The sequence below is a fragment of the Sminthopsis crassicaudata genome, chromosome 4, assembly GCF_048593235.1.
Source record: "Sminthopsis crassicaudata isolate SCR6 chromosome 4, ASM4859323v1, whole genome shotgun sequence".
In the NCBI taxonomy this organism is placed as follows: Eukaryota; Metazoa; Chordata; class Mammalia; order Dasyuromorphia; family Dasyuridae; genus Sminthopsis; species Sminthopsis crassicaudata.
This window is the reverse complement of record NC_133620.1, coordinates 257696697-257715629: the sequence shown is the minus strand read 5'-3', so window position 1 is coordinate 257715629 and position 18933 is coordinate 257696697. Positions and strand designations below refer to the sequence as shown.

Sequence of the window (18933 nt, the reverse complement as noted above, 5' to 3'; positions counted from 1 at the left end):
TTCGGCATAATTCCAAATTATTCTTTTAGCCACTTTTACCCCATTGCTAACTTCAATTTTTTTCATCATTCTCAATGCTTTTTCCAGTTTACTCTCTACACGTCTTATTTTAAAACAGTTTTATAGCCTTTTCGGCATAATTCCAAATTATTCTTTTAGCCACTTTTACCCCATTGCTAACTTCAATTTTTTTCATCATTCTCAATGCTTTTTCCAGTTTACTCTCTACACGTCTTATTTTAAAATCCTTGTGAGCTCTTTCAGAAATTCTTGTTGGGCTTGTGTAACATTTTTGTTGGAGATTTTGCTTGACACTGTCTTGATTTGTGTCATGATCTTTCCTATCACCATAGTAACTTATCAGGTTATTGTTCACTCATTTTCCCTGTTTCTTGACTTTTAACTTTATTAAATTTGGCTTTTGATCCTGAGGTATAAGAGGTATTGTCCTAAGCTTTAGACCTCTCACTGCTTTTTCTAGAGCTAACCAACAATGCTAGCACTCCTGCATTGGAATTGTATGTGTCAGGCACTTTGGTAAGAGTTGGGGACACACAAAGGGAGGCAAAAGACATTCCCTGTCCTTGGGAAGAGACTAAATGATAATTGACATAATTCCTGTAGAAAAGATTTTTAGTTGGGATCTTAAGGAAACCAGGAAGTGGAGATAATGGAATAACATTCCAGCCATGGAAGATGTCCAGAGAAAATTCCCTGAGTAGAGGCAGTATCTTACTTTAGGAACAAAGAGACCATTGTCACTGGATTGAAGATTATCTGGGGTGGGGGGGGGGGGGAAGGAAGGGAATAGAGGAAAGTAAAGGTGTAGGAAAACTAGAAAGAAAAAGGAGAGGGATCTTGGTTATAAAGGGTTTGAATGCCAAACAGAGCTTTTGCTGAAATTGATTTTGAGTCAGAGGAAGTATTTAGTCAAGACATTTTAGAAAAATCACACTGGCGAATGAATGGGTAGAGTATGGAGTGATCATATAGGCATGCTAACCAACAATGCAAATAGGATGGGGAAAAACAGATGTTAGGAAAGTAATAGAAAAGAAGGGATGAAATATCTGTAAAAGACATGGTAGTGTAACTAGAAAATCCATAAATTTCAACAAACGGTCTCACAGTATGAAACCCATGGAAATTCTTTGTAGTTTTAAATAGAGTAGAATATAAACAGCTTGAAGTCAGAGATGGGTTCATTCTTGTCTTGGCCTCCTCAACTTCTAGGGATTATCTTGGACATCATAAATGCTTGCTGAGTGAAAAATCTTTTCAAATTGCATATTATATATATGCATAATACAGTAATCAGTGTTGTGTAGTGGAAAGATTGATAGACTAATCTTGACTCCAACATTTAACTCTTATGAGCTTCAGTTCATCTGTAACATGGAGATAAAGTATACTATTACAAGGTGGTTGGGAGTTTCAAATGTAATAATGTACATAAAGTGCTTATGATAAACCTTAAAGTCATATACAAATATCATCTATAGTTAATGCTAATCAGAATACCAGCAGATTTCTTTAAAGAATTAAATAACAAAAAATTTAAATGGAAAAATATCAGACTGAGTTGATTTGTTCTTCCAGACTTTAAAATAACATTTTTATGTTTTTATAAAATATGTATGTATATGTATACATAACATAACATACATATATATGTAAACTTAAACAACAGCAACAACATAGTATTTAACACCTACTATGTGTCAGGTATTATGCTTAGTGCTGTACAATGTCCTTCCAGCATAGTCTGAGGCCAGATTTGAATTCACATCTTCTCAGCATTTGAACTACTGCAACACCTAGCTGTCTAACTATATAGTGTTAAACAGAATGGATTAAGGTAATGTGATTTGCATGTACACATGTGTGTATATACATGAGTATGTTCAATGTGTGTATGTTATTCTATGTATGCATGTTTGTATGTATATACCAATAAGCATTAAGTGCCTATGATGTACCCAGCATTGTGCTGGTTGGAGACACACACAAAAAGACAATGAATGAGTTTATAACCTAATGGATGGATATGTGTATTTGTGTGTACACACATATGATACATATATGCATGCATACTCTGTATGTGTGTATTTTCTCCAGTATTTCCTAAGATCCTTGATTTTAGTTGGTGTGGTAGTCTTTTCATTGATCTAGATCAAAACCCTTTTGCTTTGATCAGATCAATGAAAACAATAGATTCCAAAATAGTATCAAGTACACACAAGAAGTTAGTATCTGGTAAGTTTCTGGGAAACAAACAGAAAGGGAGTTATAAACATTGAAAAAGTCATTAGTATGTGTGTATGTGAGATAGATATATATATATATATATATATACAAACTCACATACACACACACACACACACACACACACACACACATATATATATATCCAAGCCTATATTTACCATATAATTTTATACCATTTACCATAAATTCCAGCTGGATCATAGACTTCTTGAAAATCAGAAAAAAATGGAGGGTATCTTAATTTATCTTAATTATGGAGAGTAGCTATATTTTAACCTATTAAGCAAGCAAAAGAGATTGGAGATCAAATAAATGTACTCAATTACAAAACAAAAAGTATCTCAAAAATGCAATCAGGAAATTGGCACAACAAAAATAATTTCCAAGCAATAAATAGACAAAGGGTATCAATTTTTCAAAAGAATTATGAACTATAACTATAGAAAAATACTCCAAATCACTAATATTAAATTAATTAAAACAACTCAAATTTCACTTTACACATGACAGTTAACAAAGATGGAAGCAATCATTGTTGGAAAGGGTGAAGATAATTATATAGACTGATATACCATTATTTTACTTGAAATGGTCCAACTGTCAGGATTTCTAGTTCTGGATTCAGGAGTTATGCAAGAAAAATGCAAGAAAAGACTGCTTCAAATCACTAAAGAAAATTCATGAAAACACTATTGAGACTACTTCACATCTAGGAAACTGAAAAAGATGATCAAAGATGGGAATTAACAGTGGAGAGAGGCGCCCTGATACATTGTTAAAGTTGTGAATTGGCCCAATCATTCTGGAAAAGTATTTGGAATTATGTCAACAGGGTGATTAAAATTGTTTCTACCATTTGACCTATAATTGCTACTACCTAATATTCTAAAGAATTCAAATATGGAAAGATTCTATATGTACCAAAATACAGCAGCACGTTTTATAATCTAACACTGGAAACAAATTAGATGTCAATTGAGAGATGGCTAAACAATTTATAATTAATATAATGGCATGATATTGCATAATGTTGAAAAGCTGGACATGGCAGAAGATAATCAGTGGATATTTCCAGGCATCTGTTCTTGACTGTCATATTTGACAGTTTTTATCAATGTCTTATATAAAGGCATAAATGATACACATCAAATGTACAAATGATCCAAAGCAGGGAGGGATAGCACAAGGAAGGATAATAGTGAATGACAGAGTGAGGATGCAAATGAATTTAACACATCATGCAATAAGCTAAATATAAGATGAAATTGAATAGGAATAAGTATAAAATCTTGAACTTGGATTTTTAAAAAACCTTTGCAAGTATAATATGGAAAAAGATGTTTAAACAGCAGTTCTTTCAAATATGGGTAATGAATATAAGGATTTTAGTGGACTAATGTCAAAGTGAGCAGCAGATCAAAAAAAGCTAATGTGTTATTGGGCTGCACTAAAAGCAATATAAATTTACAAGAGAAGGAGAATAATCATTGTACTATGGGACTGTGGACTATTGAGTTTAGTTCTATACCACCATTTAAGGACTGATTAATTAGTTATCTAGAAGTAGGCAATACATGGTAAAGAACCTTGAATCAAAGATAATCAGATTGGGGAGAAAGTAAGATGTACACAGTAACTTTTTTCAAGAATTTGAAGGGCTTTTGTGTGGAAGAAGAATTGTATTTTTTCTGCTTAGCCCCTCATTGCCAGATTGGAAATATTGGATAAGAAATTTCAGAGAGGCAAATCTTCCCTTGATGTCAGGAAAAAAAATAAACAAACAAACAAAACTTATTTGCTCACCCCCAAGATGGGGACAGTTTCTCTTTCTTGGCAGTCTTCAATCAGGCTGGATCATCACTTGTCCAGTATGATGAAGATTTCTTTTGTGTATAAGTTGGATTCAAGCAATATGCTAGAACCATCTGGCTCATGAAAACCAATTATTAAATTTTTAGTGTGAGAAATCTGCAAATTTTTCAAATCAGTTTCATTTATTGTTTTGTTGATTGTCAAAACTTATGAAAGTGATGAAGAAAATGTTAGTAATGCAGATTGAACTTTAAAATGTGTCCATACATTTTTCTTCAGGTAGCCAGTTAAATATTTACTCCTGGTTGAACACCTGCAAACTACACATAATGACTACAATAAAATAAACTATACAACAACATAAAATTAAAACTGTGATACAATTATGATTGATGGTTCAAGATATATAAAAATGTACACACACACAAGATGTCTTCTTTGCAAAAAATCAGCCGTTTAAGGATGTGGAATATCATATACAGTTGGACTTAAGTGACCAAGTGGTTAATCAAGTTGAACTTCTATTTATTCTTTGTTAGAGGATTCTGGGTGCATCGAAGTGGCACAGTGGATAGAACATCAGCCCTGAAGTTAAGAGGACCTCAGTTCACATGTTACTTCAGACACTTAATACTTCCTAGTTGTGTGACCCTGGGCAAGTCACTTAATCTCAATTGCTTCAGCAAATAAAATAAAAGAGAGGTTTCTCTGGATGAAATAAAAGAGAAGGATATTAGAAGATTGAGGTAATGTAAGGAAAAAAAAAATTCAATAAAGAGTTTTTTTAAAAAAATCCATATTCTGACCCAGCAATCACACTTTTGGGAATGTACCCTCATAGAATTCAAAGACAGAAATGAAGTTTAAATACATAACAAAATATTCATCACAAAATTCTTTGTGACAGCAGGAACTAGAAACAAAATGAGTGTTGATTAATTGGTAAGTAAAATAACAACCCTAAGTCATCTAAGTACAATGGAAAATTATTGTATAGTAAGAAAGGATGACAGAGGAATTCAAACAAAATGGGAAAAATTGTAAGAACTGAAACAATAAAATATGCAGAACTTAGAGAAAGCAATAACTATAAAAACGTAAATCAGCAAATTATTAAGAGGAACATGAACTTTGAGCAATAGAAAAGCCATTGAAGATCCCAGAGAAGATATAATGAAATACATACTCACTGCAGAAAAATAGGGGACCACTAGAAAAGAATAGAATATATATCAGAATAATATCAGAAGGAGGTCTCTATCGGGTTTTGATTATTTTTCTTTTACCCAAGGGGAAGGTTCAGCATAGAAGGAATATGAATAATGGCTGATATAATGACAAAAGGCATCAATAAAATGTCTATCAAACTGCAGAAATAAGCAAAATAATAGATTGGGGAACATAATCATGATCAATGTAACAGATTTAAAGCAATATCTAAATTTTATAATATTAAAGACCAATATCCAATAATCAGTGAATCAACAATATTAGATACTTTATAAGAGAAAATGAAAATCGCAAATAATCACTTAATGCTTAGCCTCAAACTGACAAATAATACAATCCTGGTTCAATTGCATAGAGATATAGTCATACGTTACTGGTAGAATTTCAAATTGCTGATGCAACAATCTCTTTAAAAGTAATAATACTCTTTGGGAGTTATTTTAAAAAAATCATATTTTATCTAATAAAATATGGGGAAATAGAATATTATCAAAAAGAAAAGAGCTATAAGCAGAAAGATATTTATTGCAGCATTATTTATAATTGTGAAAACTGGCAAAAATCTTAATGTCAAACAAGCGGGGAAATTAATAAAATGGTAGGTATATCAATGCAATATAATACCATGCTGCAATTAAAATAAATTTGAATACAAATATGGAAAGATGAAATAATGTGAAAGTTAAAAACAATATGTTAAATGTATAAATATATAAGAAATGTATAAAGGAGATTAGGAAGGGATAGGAATAAGGAGGAAAAGAAATAGACATTTGTATGATACCTATAGTATCTTAGGCATTTTACTAAGAACTTTTACAAATATTATTCCATCTCATTTGATCTTCACAACACTGTTCCAAGGGCAGGTACTATTATAATTCCCATTTTACAGTTGAGAAAACCGAGGCAAACAGTAATTAAGTGACTTGCCCAGGGTTATGTAGTTAGTAATTATCTGAAGCTGGATTTCTCTTTAGATCTGTTTTGATTTCAGGCCAGTCAGTATTCTTACCTCCTTGTGCTATAAGCTGCCTCCAAGAAGCATAAAGGGATTAGCAAAACTAGAAGGGCACATGGAGAAATTGGTATGGATATCTAGTTTGTAAAAAGGCATTTTTTTTTTTAGCATAGCCATAAAACTGTTTGAATTGATTCTGTTGATATTTAAGTCAAATTCATAATAGATTAATTAATGAAAAAAGTGAGGAGACGACGTGTGAGCTTTAGTTTCTTTAAACAGAGGAATTTCTGTGGCTAGTATATAGTTTCTTGAATCTCATTAATATAATTGGACATTCATGACAAGTCACAAAGCCTCTCCATTAAATTGTGTCAGCTATTACACTCATTCATATTGTCTTATTAGAAAGAATTAGTAATTAAAATTACTTCAATGAGAATGAATGGAACTGGGTTTCTCAATATTCTGATTTACAAAACCAGAGAATAAGGTGTCATGATATTAGGAAACAATATTTTCCAGAGGAAAGGCCCAGGAAGAAGGCTGTGTTTTAAACTTGGAATAATAATCCTTTGCACTCCTTCTCTGGATGATCTTAGACATAGCAAAATCCCAGAATTGTTTTTTGTCATGAAACCCCACTATGAATCAAACTTGTCACATTGTTGCTGTTACCTCTTATTGTCAGGGGTGCAGCTCACTGCACAGCTATTAATTATAAGTACTGAGATATGCCATACTTCCCTGGGTTCCCCCCTATTAGGGATGGGGCTTTCACACCTCTCCTTGCTTGTTAATCATTCTTTCAGTTTGATTTCTGATTCTCTAGTCTCCAGACTGCTTTGTTCCCTTCTGGCCAATCCACATTTTAGATGCTGGTTCCTGTTCCTTGACAAAGGTAACTTAGTGGGGCTGGGAGGGTGGTTTATATTTCTTCCTCTTTTCAATCCCATGCCTCCCAGTGACCCAATCATTTCTGATATTTTGGCACTATTGTTCTCCTAGAAATTAGAGAACAGAATAATTTCCACTGACAGTAAGTTGTAAGCAAGTCTGTAATATTAAGGGTTTTTTACATTCTGGTCAGAGTAGCTAGGAAGCTCCATGGAGAACTTGACCAGTTCTAAAATTAGGAAGGCTCCTTTTATTGAATTCAAATCTGGCCTCAGACATTTACTAACTGTGTGACCCTGGGCAAGTCATTTAACCATTTTTGCCTCAGTTTCTTCTTTGTAAAATGAACTGGAGAAGGAAATGCCAAACCACCACAGTATCTTTGCCAAGAAAACCCCAAAAGAGGTTAGGAAGTCAAAAATGTCTGAACATTTTCTAGTTACAGTCCTAAAGCCACAAACAGGACTTGTTCTGTCAAGGAGCTCACAGTCTATTGGGTGACAACATACAATTTTTTTCACTGTAGATAGTGAAGACTAAGAAAAGCCTCTTGCAGGAGGCAAGATTTGAGCTGAGTTTTTAAGGAAGCCAGGAATCACAGAAAGTGGAGGTTCTAAGCGCTGGGGTGGGGTCGGGGACAGGGAGGGATAGAGAGAGTGGAGAGAGCAACAAACGAACATATTCAAGACTGTGTTTAGTCTTTTTCTGTCTCTCCTATCGCGTCACATCTTTTCCCCACCCCCACATAAGCTAAATAACCGAAGATGAAATATTTTCCTTATGATTTAGGATCATTTGAGGATCCTAAACAATTATTTAACTCTTTAAACTTCCGATCGGGTTTAGATAACTTCCCTTTGGGAAGTTAAGTTTCATGAAGTCTAATGAAGCACAAGGAATTCTACGAGATGCAAAAATTCATATATATATATATATATATATACATACATGTGTGTTTATGTGTATTTGCGTGGCTTGTTATTTAAATCTTTGGTCTTTCAATTAACCCTGTTAATTTTCCCCTTTAATCTCAGACAGCACTGAAGGTGATTTCCACTGACTTCTCTTTACTTCTATCGGGTGGCTCCTAGAATAAGGCAGCTGTTCTTTCCCCCCAACCCCCACCCCCAATTCACCCAATTGCCATCCCCACTGGAATGAGACAATCCCAGTTTGGCAGCTGTCACGTCCTCCCACTTCCTCGGCTAAAGAGGGCTGGCTGGCCCCTGGGTCTCCCACCCGTGCCCTTCCTGGGGACAAGGCAAGCTCCTTCCTCCCCCGCTCGGAACCCTGCCGGGACAGCTTGGAAGGAAGCTCAGCACTCGGTCACCTCTGCTGTCGGGGCTGGGAGTATGGAGGTGAATGCTGGTGGGAGTAGGGGGCTATCCTCTCTGGGACTATGGGGTGGCGGGGGCCGCGGGGCAGGCAGGCGCCTGTGCCCTTCTTTGGCCATGTTGTCAGTGGGTCTTGCCCGCCCGCCCGCGGCCTCTCATTGTAGGCGTCAGAGGGAGGAGGTGTCCGGAGCTGCCACCAGTGCGCGGTTGCCCGGGGGGAGGAGGGAGGGGAAAAGGGAGGGAAGAAAAGAGGGAGGTGGTACCGCCGCCGCCGGTCGCGTAATCCCTTCCTCCTCCTTCCTCCCGCCGCTGTCCCTGCAGCCACAGCTGCCGAGCTGCCCCATGGCCCAGGCGAAGATCAACGCGAAAGCCAACGAGGGCCGGTTCTGTCGCTCCTCCTCCATGGCGGATCGCTCCAGCCGCCTGCTGGAGAGCCTGGACCAGCTGGAGCTCAGGTGAGTCGGGCCGGGAGGGAGACGAAGCACGCCCCGGGTCCCGGCCGGTCTTGTCCCATGCACGTGCTCCCCGCTGGCCGCCCGGTAACCCAGGAATTCTCCCAGGGCCGGAGCTGGAGCCTGGTCGTCCTCATGACCCATTGCAGGGACTGCGAGCTTGGGCAAGCGGCAGGGGCAGAGGAGAGGACGTTTGGGACTGAAGGAATGAGGTGTTAGGCGGACGGTCCTAGAACACGTGCACATTTAAAGAAAAGAGGAGGGGGAGGGGGGAGAAGGGAGATCTCTGGCTTTTTTTTTTCCCCTTTTGGTGGATGGTGGATTGGTGAATCCTTTTGAAGGTTCCAGATCTATAATGAGGCTGAGGAGGCGAAGTAAGTAGAAAACTGACTTTTAGAGGCTGGTAGACTTGGGTTCAACTTCTGTCTGATAAGTATTCGAACTAATGTATTTTATAGGTACAGTCTTTGCATTCGTTGCCTTTTCCTTTGGAATGTGTGTTCCTGGAGGGCAAGGAATCTTCCCCCTCCTCCCCACCCCCCTATCTGTATCTTCGGGGCTTAGCTCTGTGCCTGTGCTACACAGCTGATATACAGTACTTTAAGGCAAAAATCCCCAACCTCTGTGCCTTGGGCAACTCACTTAAGATTATTTCTCCACATTCTTGAAATCACAAGATTGGTCAGGAACAGAAATCTATGGTTTTTATTAGTGGAATTTTTTGGTGTGGAAATACCCTCCCCATGCAGATATACGACTTATCCATATCATAATGTCAAAGAGTTGCTGGAAGACTGCTGAAAAGTTAAATGACTTTTGCCTGGACTTAAACTCACATTTTCCATACTCCAAAGTCAGTCTTGGTTGAGTAACTTCATTGTTTGAGCATTCTTTTGGATGGTTTGGCTACTTTTACAGTCCCATTCCCATGACCCTTTTGAGCATTTGAATGTGGTATTTAAAAAAAAAAAAATGGCACAATTTACTGTGACATCATCTGACTGATTATAGGCTTCAACAGCTGATTCTGAAATGGTCTTTTAATATCGTTTATATTAACTTGGCTGCTGCTGTTTCTTCTTTAATGGAGTTTACATAGTCACTGAAATAAGGTGTCCCAAAAGTTTTAGTGCAATTTAATTTTCGATAAGTTAGAATTTCACTAAAACTTTTGGAATACCCTATAGATTGGTTATCTTAACTGCAAAAGGTTTGTTCACTCAAAACAAAAGATTATTTTTTAAAAAAGTGGAATAGCTCTACAGAGACTAGTAACAATGAGGTTGAAAGGAAATTGGCACATGGAAGGCTTTGCAGAATAAAATCAATATTACTTTTTTTCATATTAATATAGCACCACATTGTATTATTTGGGCCTCTTATACAATCTGCCATTCTGATTTGATTTTATTGAAAGTTTATTCACAGGAATTTGTGAATTTACTTTTCTAAATAAAAAACTTTTGCCAAACACAGGAATAGATTTGCATCAAAATTACAAAGTGTTAGCTAATAACATCAAAAATGTTTTTTATAAGAGTAGTAATGTATATTTATCATAATATGTCTAGTGATTTTTTAAAAGCTTTTGTGGCATAAACTTTAATAATGAGCAGTTACAGTTAAACTTAAATTCCTTTAATGTATTTATTTTGTTACTGATTAAACAAGGGAAAGTATAAAGCACTGTGCAAATTAAAGTACTAAGTAATAGTAAGTTATTTTCAAAGCAACAATAACTAATATTTGCTTGGCAGTTTTCAAGGTTTGCAAAACACTGCATACATTTGATTGAATCATTTGATTCTCCCAATTATTTTGTAAAGTAGTTACTATTATTTATTATCCTTTTTACAGATGGAGAAACTGAGGTTGAGGGAAGCTGAATTGTCCAGGGTCAGCTGGCATCTGAGGCTGGATTTTAAACCTAGTCTTCCTTTTTGCAGCTAGGAAGCACTGTGGATAAAAATGCCAGACTTTGAATCAGGAAGACCTGAATTCAAATTTGGCCTGACACTACTTACTTCTGTGTCCCTGGGCAAATTTGTTTGCTTCATTTGTAAAACATGGATTTTAAAACAGTATCTACTACTTTGCAGGGGTGTTTAGCACAGGGCCTGTCATGTAGTAGGTGCTATATAAATGCTTATTCCCTTCCTGACTCCAAAGTCCCACACTATCCATTGTTCCATCTAGCTGCCTATGATGTAACAAGGGAAACTAAATCTTTCATTTATAAAAAGATGTATAGGATTAATGAATGTATTCTCCTAGAAACTGAGCTTTGTGGCATTATTTGTTAAACCTAAGCAGAAGTGAGCCAGAAAGTGAAAGGAACCAATTCTCTGTTCACAATTTTAATGACAAAAGCAAAAAAGAATGACAGAAACTGCTATTTCTGTGTCTTTACTTTTCTTCCATTTTTACTCATAAAACACTTGAGAAATTGAAAATTAAAAGGTTATTAGATTAGTAAAATAAATATAGAATTAGTTATCAGCTTTCTACTAGGGGTTCAAAAAACTGGCAAGTCTGATTCTGGTAATTGACTAAAGAAGATTTAAAAAAACCCAGAGGTACTCCAATTTGGCCTCCTTGTAACTAGACTGCTGCTACTCTGTATATTCTCTGCACTCACAATGTGCTGTCAGTGTCAAGAGCCCTTCAAAGGTATAAACCTTACCATCTAATTAACAAGAATGAGAAGTAGGAAGTTTCCAGAAGGCTCTTCTTCCCTCTGGGCATTCCAAGTATGATGCTTCCAGTTCTGGCCTCACCTTGTTCCCATTCCCTTAAGGCAGCCTTTTCTCTCAGTGAGTGACCTTTTCAGTTTCCTAGAGTTTCAAACACTTTTTCCTCGGCACACATACGTACAACCAAGTTCAGTTTGCTTTAGTACCAAAATTGATACTTATTATTCTGATTATATGTATCCTTATTTTTCAAATAGCTCTGATTGGCAAAAAGTTGGGACTACCCTTTAAACAGTTTTAAGAACCCTTTATTCTCAATTGAGAAACAAAAGATGTTTGGGTTTTTTTTAAAGGTGGTAAGAGTATTTTTAATAGCATTACTGAAAACCCATCCTTTCTGTGTAACCGTTTGTACATGCTGAGTCATTCTCTCCAAAGTTAGACTTTTAAAAATAAATAGTATTGTTTTAATTAACTCCTAAAACATGGTGGATGCTGCCTACATAATGAAGCCCTACTTATATTCATGAGGTTTTATGTATAATCCTATCCTATACTAACCTGTATATGCTATTGCAATCTCTGGAAGTTTCATAGATTGTATTAAAGGGTTTGCTCTTTATTATAAGGTATAAGCCCTAATTAAATATTCACAACCTCATATTTGGATTGTTTTTCTTAGAATTATCTTAATTAACAACTAGTTTCCTCACTAAAAAAAACCTTACCCAGCCACTCAAAATGCTAATAGCTAAGATTGTATGACAAAATTTCAAAAATTGATTTCCCCTTGGATACTTGCATGGATTGGATAATTTCAGAAGTCTCTTCCAATGTCTCTTGTACTGTGGATCTAATTGTGGTTAGGGAACTTTCAGGAGACATGTTTCATGACTAATAATAATGTAATATGTGTAATCAGAATACTACCACCACCATTAGTTTATACAATAACAACTCATTGTGCTTTAAAGTTTAAAGAATTCCCCTCCCAACAACCCTGTGAATTATGTAGGAAAAGAACACTAAGACCCATAGAAATAAAGTGATTTACAATCCAGGAATGACTTCAAATAGAAAGCAGTGTTTGAACTGAGCCTTGGAGGAAAATAGGAATTCTAAGAAGTAGAAGGGAAAGTGGAATGCATTGTGGGTATTCATGAAGGGATGTAATGTATAAAGAAAAAGGAAAGGTAGAGTGGGGTCAGATTGGGAAAGGCTTTAAATGGTAAAGAGAGGGGTTTGTATTTGATCCTAGAGGTAATAGGGAGCTACTGAAGTTTATTGAGTAAACTTCGGTCAGACCAGCAATTTAAGAAATTTGCTTTGCTGTCTGTGGATGGTTTAAGTAGAGAGAGACTTGAGTCAGAAAGACCAGTATGTATATGTGTATGTGTGTATGCAACAGACCCTAAGCATATCAATCAATCCCTCTATGGAAGACAGAGCATGTGCTTGTTTGCATTGGTAAAAGGACTTTCTTCTACCACCAAAGTCACAGGTCCTCCCCCAAAAAAAGTTATCAGAGCTAGAATTCTAACTCGAGTAGAACTCTTTATAACATATCAAACTTCCTCTTCCTCTTGAACTCTCCAGTAAAAGAACTTGCTTATTTTTAAATGTCAATTAATTCTTTTAGAACATACTATATTACACATACAAATATATGTAAATTCTCATCTAAAGTCTGAACATTTTTATATCTTCAAGAAGTAAGCTGTTTTAATTCTTTCCAGAGGAAAAAGGCTTACTCAAAGTAGTCATGTGCTGTTTGATTACATTATTTTCTAATTAGGAGAACAAGAACCAAATTTTTTTTACAATTTTAAAAATCTTGTTCTTTTTTAGAAAAGAGAGTCAGTATTAATCATTCATTGTATTCAAATGTTTGATGAATGTAAACTGTGATATGATTATTGAAACATAAGAGATTAGCTTATAAATCATGCTTGATTTAGTCCTTGGCATGAGTTGAGAAAGTCTGCTGATTAGCACTGTGCTTAATCAGTTGATTCAAGGAATTTTCCATTAATTCAGGAATATTGCAAATTTTAGGGTTTTTTTTTTTGTTTTTTTGTTTTTTTTGAAAAATCATTGGAGAATAAAGTCAGAAGGGCTTCAGATCTATTGAATAAAATATAAAAGCAAATTGACATTTTGATGCTGTAAACTCTAAAATGATTTTTAAAAATAAATTTAATTCAATTTGAAATAATCAAGTTAGATTAAATTAGAAACAGTAGTATGAAAGTAAAATTTGTTCTAGAATCAGAAAATTGGGTTCAATCCTACCTCTGATCATGAGCAGTTCACTTCCATTTCTCTGAGCTTTGCTCATCTGTAAAATGGGAATGATAATATTTGCATTTCTTCATACCTTACTTAGCTTAAAAAGGCCGAGGTCTCCCATTACATCCAAGGCCATCTCTAGTCTTCCTTATCTATATTTTGCTATTGAACCCAGATGGCTCAGGGAGAAGAAAGTAAGCCTGGTAACTTTGTACAGATCACAGTCACTTAAATCCAAATCACTTGCATGTTATGGGATTATCTCCATGATGTCATGGTCTTCTTGTAGGTCAAAGGACCAACAACAACAACAATATTGTGATGAAAATGCACAGTAAACTTTAAAGCACTATAAAAATGTTAATGAATGAATTTGAAAATACATGATTATCACAATATCTGATTCCATCCAAGAAAAAAAGAGCTGTGAACAAGATCAGCTCTGGCGACCAAAGTGGGGATGGTGTTTTAATTTGTGCACATAGACAAATTAGGGAGACCAACTAGTAGACACCTACAATAATGCAAACAGGGGGTGATAAAAGCCTAGACTAGGCTGGTGGCAATGTTAGAACAACAGGAATTGGTAAGTATTTGATAAGAAACAGGTCGGTGAAATCGTATTCCTGCTGAATAAAGTATTGAAATGGGAGGCAGTATAGTGTAGTGACAAAGGTATGTGTAGGGTTTGGATGCATAGGATCTCAGTTTGAATTTTGATTTAGCCACTTATTTCCAGTGTAACTCTGTGCAAGTCACTTAATCTCTTTGGAATCATCCAGAAAAATGAGGAAAGTCGTCTTTTAAGGCTATTTCCAGCACTATATGTATCATATTAAGTCTTGTATAAACTCCGCAGTAAATTTAGGAATACTATAGTACTATAGTTTATACTCATAAATGTAACATGTTCTCAAGTGTTTTGTATTCAATCTGTTTTACCATCTGTTTTTTATATTCTTTAATGTAAAAAATTCTTATGTAACATGAAAGCAATATTATGTCAAACATTTTATGAACTGTAGCATATAATGTCATAAATACAGTTTTAAAGTTTAATGTTCTGAATCATAATTGCAGCATGATGCAAAGTTATGTTTTGGTTTGTTTTTTATTAATAGGCTTTCATTGTGATGACTATCTCTCTCTCTCTTTTTTTTTTTTTTTTTTTCAATAAAGTTTGTTCTTTTCTGTTCCACTTTTCAAGCATAGCATCTTCTAACTGTGAATTTCTACATCTAGTTGCCATGTTTTAAGTTGAGGAGAAAATTATCTTAAAGTTAACTATAATGCATTATAATTTTATAACCAATGGTCAGGAATTTTGCAAAAATGTTAGTAATGGTAATGAGGGGAATCTTTGTAAGGCCTGAGCACTCCATTCCATTGCATTTCAAATTAAAGCCTAAGTCACACATTCATATTTTCTTTAATTCAACAAGCATTTATTAACCACTTGCTGTGTTCCATGCCCTGTGCTAATACTTACATAGCACTTAGTATGTGCCAGGAACTATGCTAAGGGCTTTCTGTATCTTGTTTGAACATTATAACAACCCTGGGATGTATTTGCTATTTTACAAAGAAACTGAGGCAAAGTTACATGACTTATTCAAAGTCATACAATTGGTAAGTATCTGATTCTAAATTTGAACTCAGATCTTCCTGACTCCAGGCCTAGTGTCCTGTCTCCTGAACCACCTAACTATGCAAAAAAAAAAAAAAAATTACGTATGTGTAGTAAAAACATAGAAAACATAATTTACACATACATATAATATACACATGCATACATGTGTATATTTAAACTTTAAATATTTACTGCTTTGAAGTTTGTAAATCATTCTCTATTTATGTTTAGCATGTTAACATAGCTAGTAGCTTGTACCACAAGTAACTGGAGGCAGTATTTAAACTCAGATCATCTGCCTACAATTGAGTCTTTTGGATTACTAGGCCAGTAGTTTACTATATTTTTCCTAGCAAAATATCAGTTCCTACACAGCAGATTCTTGAATTGTTTACACAGAACAAAGTGATAAAGAGTGATCGAAGGTTTGAAACCCTGGATCCAAATGGCCATGTCTGGAGCAGCATTTCCCACAAACATTCCATACCCCACTGTGGGTTTGCTTTGAAGAGAAAGCTTTTAAATGGTACTTAAGTATGTGCCATCCACTTTTCTGTCTTCACGGGATTCCCCCTGCCAAGTTCTACTGTCTGTAGCCTGTGCAGGGAGGGCAGGAGGCATATGTCATGGCAGGGTATGTCTGGAACTGGCCTTCTGCTTCTGGCTCTAATTCCTATTTTAGTCACAGCTGCTATAGAGCACAGTCTGGGCTGGAGGCAAGGGAGGGACTGAACTGAGTGGCTCTGAGCTCCTGGGGAGGACCTGGAATTATCCAGAACAATGGCAGGAATGAACCACTGCCAATGCCCTTCACCTGGGGTTGTGTTTCTGTAAAAAAACCTGACTGTTTTTTGTTTGTATTATAACTTTTGTTTTTACGTCACAGTGATTTTTGGGTGCTTTCCTCCTGCCCCCTGCCCTTGGACTCTTTTTTTGTGATCAAACATTACACAATCCCAAACTAATATTTAAGCAAAAACAACAGATAAAATGATTTTGTCTGACAATTTATGCTTGTAAAATGTCACTTATTTCATTGCCGAGAGGAGGGAGGTAAATTTCATTTTCTGTTCCTGAGACCAATTTTGGCAACTTCAGATCATTAGGTAAAAAACAAAAGTTTGAGGTGTAGTTACAGGGTGATTTCTTCCCTATAGGCTTATTTATAGCAAGTTTGGCATTGAAACTGAAAGCAGAAATTTTTGCATAATTCTTATTTCTCTGTTTTTCTGGTTGGTTGCCTCCCAAATTCCCCTTTCTACTAAGGTATGTCTCCCCTCTCTCTGACTTCCATTTTATTTTATTACATTCTCTGTTCTGTGGAACCTTCTAATCCATCCACTTCCTTGAATTAGATAATAAAACTGGAAAAATGAGCATCTAAGTTGTCTAGCAGACACTTTAAGTGAATCTACAGAAATTAATTTTATATCATACTACTTTTATTTAATTAACTCAGTCATTTTAGTCAGCTGTTCATAAGTCTGCAGAACACTAAAAATAATGAAAGGAAGATAGTAGTAGTCGAATGAATGCACATGAAATCAACAAAAAGTTATGAACCAAGGACAGGATTTGGTCTGTGGCCTCTCCCGCTACATGACTACTTTAAGCTCATTGGTGTAATGACAGAGCTTGCTTCCTCGACTCTTGAAACCTATTTGCTTATCCCAGCTCTATCAGAGAATTTAAGGAATTTAAGTTTAACTGTAACTTCTCATTATTAAAGTTTATGCCACAAAAGCTTTTAAAAAATCACTAGACACATTATGATAAGCAAATGGCGTCCAAGGAGCTGCTAATTATCATTTGTGTGAGTTGAGGCAAATCACCTAATCTCTGAGACTCCATTTTCTCATCTGTATAATGAAGAGACTGGGCTAAAATAAAAGACCCCTAATACCCTTTCTAGTTCTAAATCTACCAGATATTGTTGTAGTTGAAATATATATAAACACACACACACTCACACAAATACACAAATATGTTTATATGCACATACATATACTGAACTTTGATGAAAAAACTCTCAATTTTTATCTTTTATTTTAACATGTTTTGTTTAGATGTGATATTACGATACTCTGATATGTTTGCCAGCTTAGACCATAAAACTATAGAATTTTTTTAAGTTAATATTTTAATGTTAGATCACATTAATTTCCCAATATATTCCCCTTCCTTCACTCAACCAGTCATCCCTCATAGCAAATGAGTGTTTTAAAGGAAGATAAAAAATTAAGCAAACACATTTGCCAACTACATCAATATGTGCTGTTAGAACTTTTTAAAAAGCACACATACATCTGAACATAAACATCCAAATGTTGTCCCTTCAAAGGAGTTCACCTAAAAACATATACATTCCAGTACTGCTGCCATCATTGCAAACAACTTTAGAGTTCCTCTTTTGGAATTGCCTTCAGAGTCAGAGCCACTTTGTTTTGGATAGATTTCATCCTTTGAGGCTGGATTTAAGTTTTGGAGAGAAACAAAAGTCGTCCAGCCAAGTCTGATGAAAAAAGTGGATGGTCAAGCTTGTCTACTGCCATTTTTGGTTTGGAGAAGTTGAAGTGGAAAATGATGTGAGATCCTAAAGTATTGAAAATGTCGTCAGAGACTCATAAACCATTCTGTATAAAAAGGACATACCTGTGCATCTGAGTAATCTCACATTGTTTAGTTAGCTCTGGAGGCTTAGTGCTGGCCTTTGTGATTTCACAAAACCTGTTTTTTCCTTTATGTTCACTTAACCTTTTTAGCATTAAGAGCTAATGCAAGATTGCTCCACAGAATTAAAGGAGTTCTTAACATGCTTCAGAAACCCAACTTGTACCCCACCCACACTGTTAAAAGTGAACATTTTATCTTTCCTTTCAGTACTATGATTAAAACAATATATGTATACACACACACACACACACACACACACACACACACACATATACAAGTTTATAAAATCATGCAATACACCGAGTATGTTCAATGTTTATCTTCTTTGAAATTATCAGAAACTTTTTACAAATTCACTTTTTTTTTTTTCATCCAGACCTCTAATTTCATCAGTGCAGGGAGCTGCTGGTGAAGAAATTCCTTCTGTGGATACAAATCAACAACTGTTCTGAAACATGTAATTTTGTAGAGTTTTTCATATAATTTTTTTTTGTGGGGGGGCACTAAGAGCTTAAGTTCAGGGCTACGTGGTCATTATTCATCACAACCAAGACTTGAACTTAGGTCGTCTTGATGCTGAGTCCTGGTCCACTGTCAGGCTGCCACGTTTAACATCCACTTTTAGTGTATGCCTATTACTTGTCTGTCAGTTAAAGTCTTTGAATATAAAATTAATAGTGTGCAACTGTTCAGA

At 35.6% G+C, this 18933-nt stretch overlaps 1 protein-coding gene across 1 annotated transcript in view; it reads left to right on the top strand.

Moving 5' to 3' along the window:
• The first annotated feature begins 8375 nt into the window (after positions 1 to 8375).
• BAG2 (BAG cochaperone 2) overlaps positions 8376 to 18933 on the top strand; it is a 30605-nt gene continuing 20047 nt past the window's right edge. Inside the window, exons 1-2 of the mRNA XM_074310603.1 lie at positions 8376 to 8526; positions 8824 to 8957. Coding sequence (XP_074166704.1) covers positions 8521 to 8526; positions 8824 to 8957 — 140 coding nt within the window. The 5' untranslated portion in view covers positions 8376 to 8520. The remainder of the gene's footprint in view (positions 8527 to 8823; positions 8958 to 18933) is intronic.